This window comes from Cnephaeus nilssonii (assembly GCF_951640355.1).
Source record: "Cnephaeus nilssonii genome assembly, chromosome: 13".
Classification (NCBI taxonomy): domain Eukaryota; kingdom Metazoa; phylum Chordata; class Mammalia; order Chiroptera; family Vespertilionidae; genus Cnephaeus; species Cnephaeus nilssonii.
Genome location: NC_137084.1, coordinates 7,271,943 through 7,286,409, shown reverse-complemented (window position 1 = coordinate 7,286,409; position 14,467 = coordinate 7,271,943). Strand labels below are relative to the sequence as shown.

At 56.1% G+C, this 14,467-nt stretch overlaps 1 protein-coding gene across 2 annotated transcripts in view; it reads left to right on the top strand.

Annotated features, from left to right (window-relative positions):
* CPT1A (carnitine palmitoyltransferase 1A) overlaps positions 1-13,173 on the top strand; it is a 51,486-nt gene extending 38,313 nt beyond the window's left edge. For both annotated transcript variants that reach the window (XM_079786917.1, XM_079786916.1), the window contains exons 13-19: positions 2,573-2,689; positions 4,045-4,209; positions 7,577-7,711; positions 9,064-9,216; positions 9,864-9,977; positions 10,189-10,281; positions 10,897-13,173. In XM_079786917.1, the coding sequence (XP_079643043.1) occupies positions 2,573-2,689; positions 4,045-4,209; positions 7,577-7,711; positions 9,064-9,216; positions 9,864-9,977; positions 10,189-10,281; positions 10,897-10,983 (864 nt within the window). In that variant the 3' untranslated portion in view covers positions 10,984-13,173. The remainder of the gene's footprint in view (positions 1-2,572; positions 2,690-4,044; positions 4,210-7,576; positions 7,712-9,063; positions 9,217-9,863; positions 9,978-10,188; positions 10,282-10,896) is intronic.
* The last annotated feature ends 1,294 nt before the right edge of the window (positions 13,174-14,467 follow it).

The following is a 14,467-nucleotide window of genomic DNA, read 5'->3' as shown; positions in this document are numbered from 1 at the left end:
CTGAGCGAGGAGGCTGCTGTTGGAAACCCACGCCCTGGCATGGATGTCGTGTGGGAATTGTATGGCTGTTTTTTTATATGTTTTTATTGATTTCACAGAGAGGAAGGGAGAGGGAGAGAGAGAGAAACACCAACGTGGAGAGAATCAGAGATGAGCTGCCTCCTGCACACCCCCTCCTTGGGATCCAGCCCACAACCCGGGCATGTGCCCTGACTGGGAATCAAACCGTGACCTCCTGGTTCATAAGGAGACGCTCAACCACCGAGCCACGCTTGCTGGCGGCCGAGGTTTATTTTCTTTTTATTTATTTTTCTTTTTTTAAAAAATATATTTTATTGATTTTTTACAGAGAGGAAGAGAGAGGGATAGAGAGTTAGAAACATTGATGAGAGAGAAACATCGATCAGCTGCCTCTTGCACACCCCCTACTGGGGATGTGCCCACAACCAAGGTACATGCCCTTGACTGAAATCAAACCTGGGACCCTTGAGTCCGCAGGCCGACGCTCTATCCACTGAGCCAAACCGGTTCCGGCTATTTTATTTTTCAGATATGCGGGTAAGATAAGGTACAGGGATTTGGTCTTGGACCAGGTAGCATAGTTAACTGTCCCTGCTCAGCGGACAGAATGGCCTGTGAGTCCAGGAACTGGACGGGAGCCCGGGTGCTCCCCATGGGGACCGACGGGAACGGACCGTCTTGTGGCGGTCCATCAGCGATGTGTGCCAGTTAAAAACAAATCCAGTCAAAGGTCAGAGTTGAACCCCATTTGTTCTCCGTGGGTTTTTGATGTTGAAATGTGCTGGACTCCGGTTCTGATGCCCTGCAGCTCAGATGCAAGGATCCTGTCTCCTTCGCTGCTCAGTCTGCGTGGCACTCGCCACACGTGTATACGGGCCCCCACGCTCCCCCTTCCCGGACCCCTCATTCCCCTCACCATCTGACAGGGTCACCATCTGCCTCCCCCACTGGAATGGAAGCCCCTGAGCATAGGGATTCCTTTTTTTTTTTAATTATTATTTTTTCAGTGAAAGAAAATTCACAGACCATAAAATCCCCCCTCTTAAAATGTACAATTCAGTGGGTTTTGTATATACACAAGGGGGTTGTGCGAACCATCAGCACTATCTAATCCCAGGTCATTTCCATCACCCCCCGAAGAATCTCCCCATCTGCCCTTGCCCCAGCCCCTGGCAACCTATTAACCTGCTTTAAGCCTCTGGGTTTGCCAGTTCTGGCTGTTCCATGGAAATGAGATCATACAGTGTGGGCTTCTTCACTGCGTGTGTTTACAAGGTCTGCCTATGCGTTAGCATGAGTCAATGCTTCACCCCTCTTCGTGGCTGCGTAGTATTCCTTTGTACGGACAGACCACACTTTATCCAGTTTATCACTGGATGGGCATTTGGGTTGTTTCTACACTCTGACGGCTGTAAGCAGTGTTCCCATGAACATGTGTGCACAGGTTTTATGTGAACATATGTTTTCATTTCTCTTGAGTGTAAACCTAGGATTGGACTTGCTGGGTCCTGTGGCCGTATTCACAGGAGGGAGGGCAGCCATCCTTGTCTGTTTTGTTGACCGTTCTGTCACGAGTGCCCCATAGAAGGTGCGCGGTAAACACCGTGGGGGGAATTGTGGAAAGGGGGTGTTCACCGCTGCCCTCAGGTCCCGCCCCTGAGGAGGGTCAGCTCTGAAACGTGGCTTCCCCTGCTCTCTGAGCCGTTTCCTCACTTACACAAAGGACTGCGTGGTCTAGACATGAATGCTTAGCGGGGTGACTCCAGAGAACACTGGCCTGCAGCCGGACGCAGAGACGGCTCCGAGCGGCCCCCTGTGAGTGGCGGCCTCACGTGTCTCCTGCGTCCAGTCCTGGGGTGGGTGGGCCTCTCCGGGGCTCTCTTCTCGGCTCTGAAGTGGAGATGGGCGCCATCTTGCCTGTGCATATCTTATCCTGGCTGCACCGAGGACTCAGCACGCTGTAAGCATGCGCCCTCCCTCAGAAGCTGCTGGGAAGTCTTAGCAAAATCTTCTATATGTATAAAAGGCTAATATGCCAAGTGTCCCCTTGGGAGTTCGACTGGGAGACTGGGAGTTCGATCGCTTGCTATTACGTGTGCTGACCACCAGGGGGTGGCACAGAACAAAGGAAGGCCCCAGTCGACCCTGATCGCCGGCCAGGCCTAGGGACCCTACCCATGCAGGAATTTCGTGCACCGGGCCTCTAGTATCTCTATAAAGAACAAGGACTTGTCTACTTTGGAGGACAAATACGTTTTTGTTTTTGTTTTTTTCTTTTCGTCTGTTTCGTTAATCCTCACCTGGGGATAGTTTTCCCATTGCTCTTCAGAGAGGGTGTAAGGAAGGGGGCAGAGAAACATCGATGTGAGAGAGACACACCGACTGGTTTGCCTCCTGTATGTGCCCTTGACCAGGAATCACACCCTCTACCCTTGCGTGTTCTGGTGGGCACTCTAACCACTGAGCGCCCTGGCCAGGTGGGACAAACACATGTTCCCTAACACTGTGAACTGTATCATCTCTGACGTCCACGTGTGTCTTCCCCCGACAGTACGTCCTGGCCACTGACAGCTTCCAGCTGGGCTACCTGGAGGATGGGCACTGTAAAGGGGACACCAACCCGAGTATCCCGCCCCCCACCCGGCTGCAGTGGGACATCCCGGAGGAGGTGAGTGGGCCTGTCACCGGCGCTGGTCCCCGTGGCGGGCTCTGTGCTCGCAGCTCAGGGGAAGGCCACGGAGACCGAAATTCGTCCGCCTCGCCAAGTTTTGCTGAGGCCGTGGAGCGGCTCCGGCTCCTGTTGCCGTAGAAACCCCGGTGGATACTTCCTCTTCCGTGTGGAGCTTTTAGCTAAGAGGGTCAGGGAGCGTTCCCGCTCAGACGCGGCCACACGACGCCGTGAAAACGGGACAAGCAGAACCGCTTCCTTTTACCGCTGAAATGCTCTGAGTCACTCATGTACCACGTTTGTTTCTCCTCGCGATTCTCAGATGCCGTCCGTTCAGTACAGGTTTTTTGGGGAGGAATTTCAGGGCTGGGAATGCCAAATCCCGGCTTGTCTGATCCAAGCAGGAATTCCTGGGGCCCGAGAAGTAATTATTTTTAAAAACATTTCTTTCTCACTTAATGAAAGGAACAGTTTTCAGCAATGCACGTTTAAAATCCCCTGGCTGCAAACTGTTTTTAGAAATACCCGTAAGGTACCCTTGCAGACCTCAGCATACACCGGGTTTAAATGTTTATTTTAATCCTCACCTGAGGACATGCTCATCGATTTCAGAGCGAGGAAGGTAGACAGAGAGGGAAACACGGACGTGAGAGAGAAACATCCGTCAGTTGATTCCCTTATGCCCCAACCGGAGTCTGAACCGGAAACCGAGATAGGTGCTCTGACCGGGAATCGAACCCGAGGCCTTTCCGTGTGTGGGACGGTGCTCCAACCCCACCCGGCCAGGGCTGCACCACGCTTTTCATTTCGTTGTAAGAGTTGAATTCACTGGGGCTGGAAGTAGTGTCCCCGTCTTCTCGCCCCGCGTCCCCTTTCGCTGCCCTTTCCCGACCGTCACTGCTGGGAGCGCGGCGCCCGGCGCCTCGGACGGGCCTTGCCCACCCAGTGGCTGCAGTTAAGGCTCCTCCACGTTACTTCACAGCCTGAAAGCTCATTCCAGGGTAGGGTTGGACCACAGTACATTTATTCTTTAAAATGGGTCCTCGACCGCCGCTGTAGAATAATGGGTTTTCCAAAGCGCATCGCGGCTGCCGGGAGTGCCCTTTGGGGTCCGACCGGGAGCCAGGAAGCCCCGTGTCCCACCCGTGCTCTGCCTGCGGGGGCCCCGCGGCGCCTCGAGGAGGGCGGGTGCAGGTGGCGGACGCGTGGTGACCTTTCTGGAAAGAGCCGACAAGAAAACGTGGTGTCTGTGTTGCTCTGTTGGCTGCGCGGGGATCCTCCTCTGCATGTGTCCGCGCTTCCCCCACAAGGGAAACCTTTCCCTCCTCCTCCTCCTCCTCCTCCTCCTCCTCCAGTGTCAGGAGGTGATAGAGACGTCCCTGAGCAGCGCCAACCTCCTGGCCAACGACGTGGACTTCCACTCCTTTCCATTCGACACTTTCGGGAAGGGGCTGATCAAGAAGTCCCGCACCAGCCCGGACGCGTTCGTGCAGCTGGCCCTGCAGCTGGCGCACTACAAGGTGAGGCGCGGGTTTGTGGGGAGCTGGGCCCTGCACCGGGGGCTGAGGCCTGTCCGGGGAGAGGCCCAGCGTGCTGCCAGGGTGTGGCGTCACGTGGCGGCTGGGTGGGGCGCGGCAGTGTCCCCCATCCCGCAGGACGGGGAGGGGCGCACAGCCAGATCTCACTGCCCTGCGAAGTGGACACTTAACCCTTACACTCAGCTCCGACCCCGAGGGTTTGGGGAAGCGGACACCCTTGGGGCAGATGACTGATGTCTCTGACCTTGGACGTGGACTAAGTTTACTCATGATTATAGATGCAATAGACTCTCCCACATTGTCCACGGCTGTATTTTTTAAAAATACATTTTTATTGATTTCAGAGAGGAAGGGAGAGGGAGAGAAACATCAATGATGAGAGAGATACATCTATTGGTTGCTTCCTGCATGCACCTGACCGGGGCGGGGATCGAACCTGCAACCCAGGCAACGCTCCGTCGACCAGGAACTTTAACGCATGCTCAGTTGAGCACCAGCTCTGTTAGGGACGGGGCTCTCTGTGGAGCTAAGGGTCAGACCCAGCTCTGCCCAGCTCAGAGCGCCGTGGCCTCAGTCCAGGAGTCCTGCCTGCTCCTGGGGTCTGCTCCAGGCTTCTGAACCTCCTCTGCACCAGGACCCCTTGGGCAGTTTGGCAAAGCCATGGGGAACCTTCCCAGAATAATGTTTGTAAAGCATAACAGGAAATACCCGAGTTACAGAGGCGAACCAGGTGATTAAGATGCCGGTGTCAGAACATTCAACAGGAATCTGTGGTGCAGGAAACATAATTCTTGGTGCACTAAAGGTCTAAGAATGGCTGTAACTTTGAGGCGGTGATAAGCGTGGATGATATTTTGGAATATGTGCGACAAACGTAACTTGATGTGAAAATAGCTATGATTTTCTATTCAAAGTCACAGGCACTGCTCATGATTACTGTGGTTTATTGCCTGTGCTTCTAAAGGGGATATTCCAGCTTGAAGTTAATGGAGATTAAAATATTTGTATTTTCCCTTCCAAGTTCACACAGCCCCAAGGTTAGTAACCAGTGTCCCTGGCTACCCTCCCAGCCTTCTCTGATACCACTTTGAGCCTCATTCACTGTGTTGGTCACCCTGCCCTTCTTGCTGCTCTTGACTATGTGAAGCTCATTCCTACCACAGGGCCTTTGCACCTGCTCTCTGCCGGCAGGTGCTGTCTCCCAGAGTGAGGCGTGGTTGCCGAGGTCTCTCTCTCGGTGCCACCCTCTCCGTTGGAAATAGCCGCCACCCCATCACTCTCCACTAACCCAGCAGCGTCATTTCTGTCCGGTGCACCTGTCACTCACCATGTGACCTCACGTCATCTCTCCTGCCGGGCTGTTTGCTCCTCGAGGGCAAGCACGTGGTCAGTCTTGTTTGCCACCGGATCCGCGGAGCCAGGAACGTGCCGGCCACGCAGAAAGAGATGTCAGCAGACACATATTTGATGACTGGCCGAACGCGACACTGGACAGTGGCCATCATCTTAGTCTGTAGTCATTTGCTTCCTGCTTTTAGGCATTCTTATTTTTCATTAGGGAACCAGGGGTGAACGTGCCCCACACTGCACGGCTGGGCGCCGGGCGGCAGTCGCTGTGTCACAGGTCTGTTCTCACGTGTTCTGCGCGTGTTACTGTCTTTGTAGACGTTGCCTCTCCATCCTGCGCGCTAGACACCGGAGGCGCTGTGGCGGCGGCGGCTGGCCGTGGCAGGTTCGGTGGGCGGCAGGCGCCGCGGGCCTGGCTCTGTGGGGTCTGAACGCACTAATAGCCTGCGTTTGCCGAGGGGTTTCAGAGGGTCCTGTTTGCCGGTGTGGCTTTTGTGCATGACGGTGCTAAACGTTCAAGTGTGACGTTGGAAAAGCTGACTTCAGATAAATCATTGCATCCTGTGTCCCCGTTAACCTCGATTGAGTGACTAAAACGCCTGATGCTTTTCCTGCCTCCCCACTCCTTCACAGTGAGCCCCTTGGACACACTGCGGTGCGGGGCCTGTGGGGCGCCCTGAAGGGCCGTGTTCCCTCTCACCGAGGACGAGGACGGGTGAGGAGCGAGAGCCCTCGCAGGCCCGGACCGAGGGAACCGGGCGGCGGTGCCTTAGTGACCGGCGCTGGGGGCTGGCGGTCTCTGTTGGGGGCACCGTGGACGCCTTCAGTGTGGACCCAGGAGGCTGGGCACAGTCACAGCGGCGAGAGGAGCTCACCGCAGGGCTCCCGCCCCTCGCCCGGGCCCGCCGGCTTCTCGTGCAGGACCGAAGGGAAGGGGGTGTCCCGGTGCCCCGCAGCCGTGGGGAGAGGGAGAGCTCCCAGGCCCGGGCCGCACGCCGGGAAGGTGGGCCTTGGTGTTGGACCCTCTCCCGGGTGTCGCAGGGCATCCTGTCTCCCTGGGGTCCCCAGGGCCTGTGCAGGCGACACCTGAAAGCCTGGCCTTGTCTGGTCGGGAGTCATTTGGGTCCACAAACTGCCACTCCCAGTTCCGCTCCGTGTGGGGCCCGCTCGTCCCCGAGCTGCCTGGTGGCCGTGGGAGAGTGCAGATTGCAAGTAATTTCCTCACACGGAGCATGTGTTTGGATGTCACATGCCCTGGGACCCGCCTCTGTCCTCACCCCGCTGCTGCCCTCCGAGCCCTCGCCGGCTGTCATCCCAGCACCGGGCCTTCTGCCCGCCACCCCGCCCTTTCTAGTCCTGGACCCATCGTGCCTGCCTTCTCGTCTCAGCCATAGACTTCCCGGCTTGACTCCAATCCCTGACTCGGCCTGTGACCCCAAGCACAGCCTGTTTCCGTCCAGCGCTCTCTGCCTGCGTCATCCGGCTCCCAGCAGCCGGCGTGGCCAGAGAAAACCCCGAGCCCCCGGCTCGTCTCACTTGATTGACGAGCAGTGCCTCTGGCAGCCGCCAGGCACCCTGCTTTCTGTGGCCCTAAATGCCCAGGTCACACCCTCTCAGACGCCAGCACCTCCTCCCGTCCTCACTCTCAGCAGGTGACCTGTGTCACCGAGAACGCGAGAGTGTCCCAAGAGACCTCCCGTCCACTCCCCACCGGTAATCTAAAACAGGTGCATGCAGGCCTGCTTGTCGTGTTCATGCTACAGGCGTGTGCACACTCGGGGAGGCGTGTGCCGCGGCGTCAGTTGCATCGGGAACGGACTCCCAGCCTTTCTAACATGAACGGCGTCTCCATCTGCCGGCTCATAACCCCGTGTAAACACTGACGATGACCAAAAACTAAAGCTGACGACCAAGGCCACGTTTCCTTGCCGACCTTAACCGGCCCTGCTCGTGTGTTTGCGTCCTCGGCGTGCCTTGTATGAAAATGCCTTTCCTTTCCCAGGACATGGGCAAGTTCTGCCTCACGTACGAGGCGTCCATGACCCGGCTCTTCCGAGAGGGGAGGACGGAGACCGTGCGATCCTGCACCGTGGAGTCCTGCGACTTTGTGCTCGCCATGGCGGACCCCACCCAGACGGTAAGGAGACGCGGCTTCTTACGCTTCTAGAAGGAGGCCCGGGGTCTCCGATGAAATCCTGTGCGTACCTGCTCATCCGGCGACTCCATGTTCGCCGCCTCCTTCCCTCCACCCTCTCACGGGAGCAGGAGTTAAAGCATAACGGTGGGACACACACCGCGGGGCTGACCGCTGTCGGAGCCCGACCTCTGCTGTCTGTAACTCCGCCCCCGGCAAGGCTCCCCAAGGCCTTTCCCTCGGCAGAGCGCTCGGCAGAGGCACGGGCACGGTGCTCAGGACGGGCAGTGGGGGCGCAGTGAGGAAAGGGGGAGCCCGCGGGGGCCTGGAGCTCGGTGACTGCGGCCCGAGCAGGCGGGCCCCGCGCCCTGGTCACCGCCTTCGGACATCCCGGCGTGGCCCGGGAAGGTTACCAGTTCATTTTGTAGCTAAAGGACCCGAGACGCAGGTGCGCTCTGCCCAGGTCTGCCTGCCCCGGAGCACAGAGACCCCCAGGGCTCGGCTCGCTCGGCTCGCTCTGCTCTGCGGGACGGGCGCTTGGCTCCGGAAAGGCTTCCGTTCTGAGGAGGGAGCAGCAGGTGTGGAGGCGGGTCTCCCGATGGCCAGGCCTGCGAGGGGGTCACACTGGACGGGCCTCCTCTCGTCTGTGACTGGCCTAGCGGAGCCCAGAGGAGCCCCGGTGAGAGGCAGCGGCCTTTCTGTGGGGTCACAGACCAATAGCTGTATGGGGAGCACCGATTCAGGCCGAAGCCCAAAGGACGTTCCCCGGGGAGACAAAGGCGACGGTCTTTATGGCACGAGACAGGGAACAGTTCCGTGCGCGGAGGGTCCGCCATGGCAAGCACAAAGTCGGCGTCTCTGTCGTACACAGCCCAACACGGTGACGCTGATTCTCAGCAGCATTTCCAGTTGTCAGTTATCTTTGATTCTGACACTTCCTGGTTATCTCTGCAAACACTTCCTGGGGAGACGGTGTTGCTTTAGGCCCAGTCCAGACATCAGTTTGCCCTGTTTCAATGTCCCCAAGGTTTGAGGCGTAAGACACGCAGGCAGCGTCCGGGACGGCAGCGCTGACTCCGTTTGAAAGTGGCTCCATTCACTATGGGTTTTGCGTCACCGATCTCCTCGGTGTAAAAGGCGTAATGCCACCAGCGGGCTGCACGCAGGACCCCAGAGAGCTCCTCCCCAGCCTGGGGGAGGGGCAGCCTGGGGGGGGAGGGGGCGCGGGGCACCGAGCAGGTCGCCTTGGCCGTGTCTCCGGACACCCCCGTGGCCTGATGGTCAGCGTCCTGTCCTTCCCTCTGGAGCTCGGTCTGCACCCCACCACCTGACGGGCCGCGCCCCCTGTCACGCAGATGGAGCAGAGACTGCGGTTGTTCAAGATCGCGTCGGAGAAGCACCAGCACATGTACCGCCTGGCGATGACGGGCGCGGGGATCGACCGCCACCTCTTCTGCCTGTACGTCGTGTCCAAGTACCTGGCCGTCGAGTCCCCGTTCCTGAAGGAAGTGAGTCCCTCTTCCTGTGGCGGCCCCCTCCGCTCAGGGCCGGACCAGAGCGTGGGGATGGGGGGCAGCGGTCGCCAACCGGTGGTCCACGCGGTCCGAAAGGCTGGCGGCCGCTGGTTTAGTGGGACCGCTCCGTGGCCCGGGCCGGGCGGAGCCCAGGCGGGGAAGCTGGGCACTGATTCAGCCCCGGGCCGCTCTGCTCTCCCAGCGCCCCTCCTGGCCGACGGGCGTAACCCGCCCCAGAGCACAGGGACTAGTCAATGCACGGAGACAGTTCCGAAGTGCTGAGCCCGGAGTGTGTCTCACCTGTGTTGTTAGCAGAGTTCATTTCGTTTTAAGTCGGTAAAGTTTAATTTCTAGGAATGGCTGTGTTTCACAAGCAGCCTGAGCGGTTTCTGAAAGTCCTCCGTTGGCTCACGTGGTGCCAGTCTGCCCAGGGCCCCGTTACGAATCTCCGTGTATCTGCCACCTTTTGTGCCAGAGACGCATTCGCTGGTGTCGGCCCCTCCAGCCCAGGGTTCCTCACCTGCTCCGCCCCGAAACAGCCCAAAACTGAGCAGGCCGGTCCTTGTCTCTCCTGGGCCCCGGGGACCGCGAGGACGGGGCTGGGCAGAGGGTCATCGGGACACGTCCTTGCCCCGTCCCAGGTCCTGTCCGAGCCGTGGAGGCTGTCCACCAGCCAGACCCCTCAGCAGCAGGTGGAGCTGTTTGACCTGGAGAGGAACCCGGAGTACGTGAGCAGCGGCGGCGGCTTCGGGCCGGTAAGTGACGGGCCTCGGTGGGCACACAGCGGCAAGTCCCGGGCCAGCACTGCCCGTCCCGCCGGTCTGGGTCCAGAGCGCCACAGAGGACTTCCTGCTGGTCATTCATGCAGATGGGCTTCGTTTTTATGGTTCTTTGTTCACAAATAGGAATTGTCATTTGTCACCATTAAAAGCCTGAGCTTAAGTTTCAACTTACTTTGTCCTGCAGGTTGCTGACGATGGTTACGGCGTGTCCTACATTCTGGTGGGAGAGAACCTCATCAATTTCCACATATCCTCCAAGTTCTCCTGCCCTGAGACGGTAAAGACCAAAGCCCCCTGACTCCCCCGAAAGATGGGGTGTGTTTCGTGGTTGTTGTTGTTTTATTATATTTTTTTATTATTGATTTCAGAGAGGAAGGGAGAGGGAGATAGAAACATCAACGATGAGAGAGAATCATTGATTGGCTGTCTCTTGCACGCCCCCTACAGGGGATCAAGCCTGCAACCCAGGCATGTGCCCTTGACCAGAATCGAACCTGGGACCCTTCAGTCCGCAGGCCAACGCTCTATCTACTGAGCCAAACCAGCTAGGGCTGCTTCTTTAAATATTTTTTTAATTGATTTCTGAGAGGAAGGGAGAAGGAGAAAGAGATAGAGACATCAATGAGAGGGAGAATCATTGATCGATCGGTGGCCTCCTGCACGGCCCTTACTGGGGATCGAGCCCACAACCTGGGCATGGGCCCCGGCCGGGAATCAAACTGTGACCTCCTGGCTCATAGTTCAGCGCTCAACCACTGAGCCACGCCAGCTGGGCTCGAATCATGTCCTTAATTTGACAGAAATTCTCAATTATGTACTTTTACTTGGGGAGAGGCCAGAAAAGGGGGAGTGGCCACGTGGTAACGTGCGTTTTTTTGTTTTCACACGAAAGGATTCTCATCGCTTCGGGAAGCACCTGAGACAAGCCATGACCGACATCGTCGCTCTCTTTGGGTTCGGCTCCAACTCCAGAAAGTAACTCCCAGGACGGCTGCGGGAAGGAAAGGGGGCGCTTCCGACAGAAACCAAACGAAACATAGCTGTTACTCCCGATCCTAGTTCAGGATGGAAAATTGCTCTAAAAAACTCGGAACTGTTCTTGCCGTCGAAGGCTTGGTGTTTTCTTGTTTTTCCAGAACAGCGGGCTCCACCCTACTCCTTCCAGGCAGGTGGGGGGCCCTTGAGGAAGCGCCCCAAACGTTTTCGCATCGGCTCGCGTGTACTGAGGGATGGAAACATCACTGGGGTGGTGACTTCACACGTGTTGAAAATGGGACGCTCATGCTTCCGCGGTGGCGACCGGGGACCTGGTACTTAGGGGTGTTTAATTTTTTCGGAGTAAAACTAAAATGTGTTCGTCCAGGGAGAGCGCGCTGTGGCGGGGAGGTGTTAGCAGCCAACAGCTGGCGCCCACGTAACGCACTAACGGACACGCTGTGCTGCTGAACACCGTGTTGTCCCCGTGGTAACCGCCCTCATCGAGTTCGGTCGCGTGTGCTTGCCTGTCCGCGTTTCAAGCATGTAGTTCGCGCATCTTTAGTTTCCCTGACCTTGTGACTATTCAGATCCCAGTGCCTTAAACGCGGAGGCCCTACATGTGAGGGAGACCGGACCAGGGATTTATTCTGTAGTCTTTAGGTGGAGTTGTGGGTGTCTTACTCCTCAGTCTACTGAGTGGATAACCCTAAATAGGCCTTTTCCTGTGGCTCCCGTACCCCTAGAAAGACCGGCGCCTTGCCGAGGGCAGCTCTGCGGGAGTGGGCATGCGTCAGAAATGGGACGTTGGATGGTTCAATATTGTGTGTCTGGAGCATCCCCTGAACAATAAAACATGCTGTGTGCCTCGGCAGTGCCGCTCACCAAACTCATGGCAAGCAGACAAGACACCTGCCCCCGAGAAAGGAACAAAACTTGAGAAAAGGGACGAGGACCCTCCAAGGTGTCAGGAGAGGGCAGCGCCGATGCGCCAGGCGGGGAGCTTTCTACCCCACCTGGCGAGAGAGCAGCCACTTTGTGGGGAACAGTGCTCCCTTGGTGACGGGCGGAAATGTCGTGAGCGAGCCCGACGGGGTGGCCGTGGCTGAGTGTCGACCCATGAGCCAGAGGTTGAGGTTTGATTCCCAGTCAGGGCACGTTCCCCAGTTGTGGGCTCGATCCCTCGTGGGGATGTGCCAGGAGGCGACGGATCGATGATTCTCTCTCATCATGGAATTTTCTCTCTCTCCCTTCCTCTCTCTGAAATCAGCAAAAATGTATTTTTAAAAAAACGTTGCGAGTGAGGGGTGCTGGGTTTCCCACAGCCTGCCCTTCAGATGGGAGTGCCTTAGCAAAAGGGGGTGAGTGACCAAAAACGCGTATGCACTGACTCCCCCTCAGTATTTAATGTAAAAAGGAAGGATCCCGGAATTTGAAACACCACTGTGTCCGTGTCCTTGGGAGCGCGGCTGACATTTAAAGAACTGCGTGTGTGTGTTCTGACCACTTTGTCCGCGCTCAGGGACACCGGATGGGCTGGACTACAGGAGGAGGAGGAGGTGCCGGCCACGGAGCTCGTGCGTGGTTTACTGTGTCTACGTTGTCATGTCAAAAATCCCATCTGAGTGGGCCGGAGAGTTTTTGTTTTTTTTCTCTTAAAGTAAGAAGAAATGAAAACAAAGAAAAACACACAACCATAATGAGAAAACCCCCAGTTCATCTGTGGTACACAGCCCAGGAGGCCCGCTCTGCCCCAGGCGGCGTGAGCCCCAGGCCGAGCCCCGGCCGGCACTCGGAGCCACCTGCATCCTGCATTATCCACCACTGACCAGTGTGTGTTACCAAGTGTTCAAATGTACACGTGTTAGCACTCAAATATATTTGGGCTTATCTCTCAGGTTTTAAATATTTTTGCTAATCAGTGCAGTTGTCAATGCAATTTTTATATTCCTTGAAAGATGGAAGAGTGGGTTTTTAACTGTACATGTTGAAAGGAAGGGGTAAGAGTATTATGTATTTAATTTAATTGGGAACAAGCCATGGTCTTAACGGGAACTGTGGTTTGAATTTGTTAGCTTGGACTGTCCATTGCATGTAAATACAATATGCTCTTTTGGTTGTAAATCTTAGAAATGCAGTATGAACGTTATCATTAATAAAAGCATTAATCCAGACTACGACAGCCTTTGTTTCTGACTCTTTTGTTCTGTTAACAAGGAGGTTGTAAGTCAGATACCAAGCAGGGCCACTTGGGACCAAGATAAGAAACCAAGGTTTGCAGAAAAAGGCCTGGGGTCGGGCCGAGTGGATGGCACTGGCTTCGTGCTCTGGCTGAGAAGGGAGGCTGGTAAGTAGGGCTGTGGGTTTTCACTCTACGTCCATCCATCCATTCATCCACCCCTTGTCCTGTGCCTAGAACAGTGCCTGACATACAGTGGCTGCTCAGTAACTATCGACCCAATGAACGCATGGGTTCCGTGTTCTCTGCAGTTCCTACGGAGCGCCCACTGTGCTAAGCATTGGTTTACACACTGGGAATACAGTGGGGACCCCACGAGGTTCTGACTGTAGATGGAGCTCAGATTCCAGTGGGAGCAGTTAACCAAGAGAACCAGTCAAAAGGGTTGTAAGTGTCCAAGGCAGGTAAGGGGACCATGGCGGGCGGATCGAGCAGGAGGAGGGGAGAGTAGCAGGCCCAGGAAGGGGGCTCATTTGGAAACGGGCTTGAGGGGAGACACCCAGCAGGGCTCGGAGAGCCGCGAGTGGCCAGCGTGGTGTCCGGGTGGCTGTGCGCATCAGAGGTGATGCCTGACACCTGGGAGCATGCTCAGTAAAGATGTCTGATGTGTGAATGAATGGATGGGGCGGTGTGCTTGCGCAGGCTATTCAAGCCACTCGCTTTTTTACTTGGGCTCCTGGATTTACATTAGCTGCCTTCTAGGTCCCTGCAGCTGTACTCTCTGCGCACCCCCCTCCCCCCGGACCCCCCGAACTCAACTGAGTTCAATATGATTATTACAACCATTAAGTTATTAGCGTAAAGCCGTCTCCACACATATGTATGCAAATCCCCCGGAAAGGACTTCATTCACAGTGACCCGCCTTTGCAAGGCAGCGTGATTAGGGACAGCATGGTGCTCAAGGGACTGTCAGCTTTATCTGTGATATTTGAATACTTCAGTAGGGGTTTTTTAATATGATTTTTATAAAGCCATCCTAGTTTTAATCTGAAGAAGCTGCTAGAGCCTTCTATGGAGTCCTGCCCTGTGGATCACAGGAACAGGAAGTGAATGTCCAAAAAGTGGGCGTGCGCTTCCTTTCAAGTCAAGCGCGTTTGTAATAAACTAGTTGCGGGGAATATGTTTTAGGTCATTCACATGGCAGGAAAATTCCAACAGGCGTATCTTGATTACCTTGTCTTCTTTTGAACTAAACTGTAATGCCCCAGAAAAAAAATTCAGATAAACCCTAGGACACTTAAGGCTGTA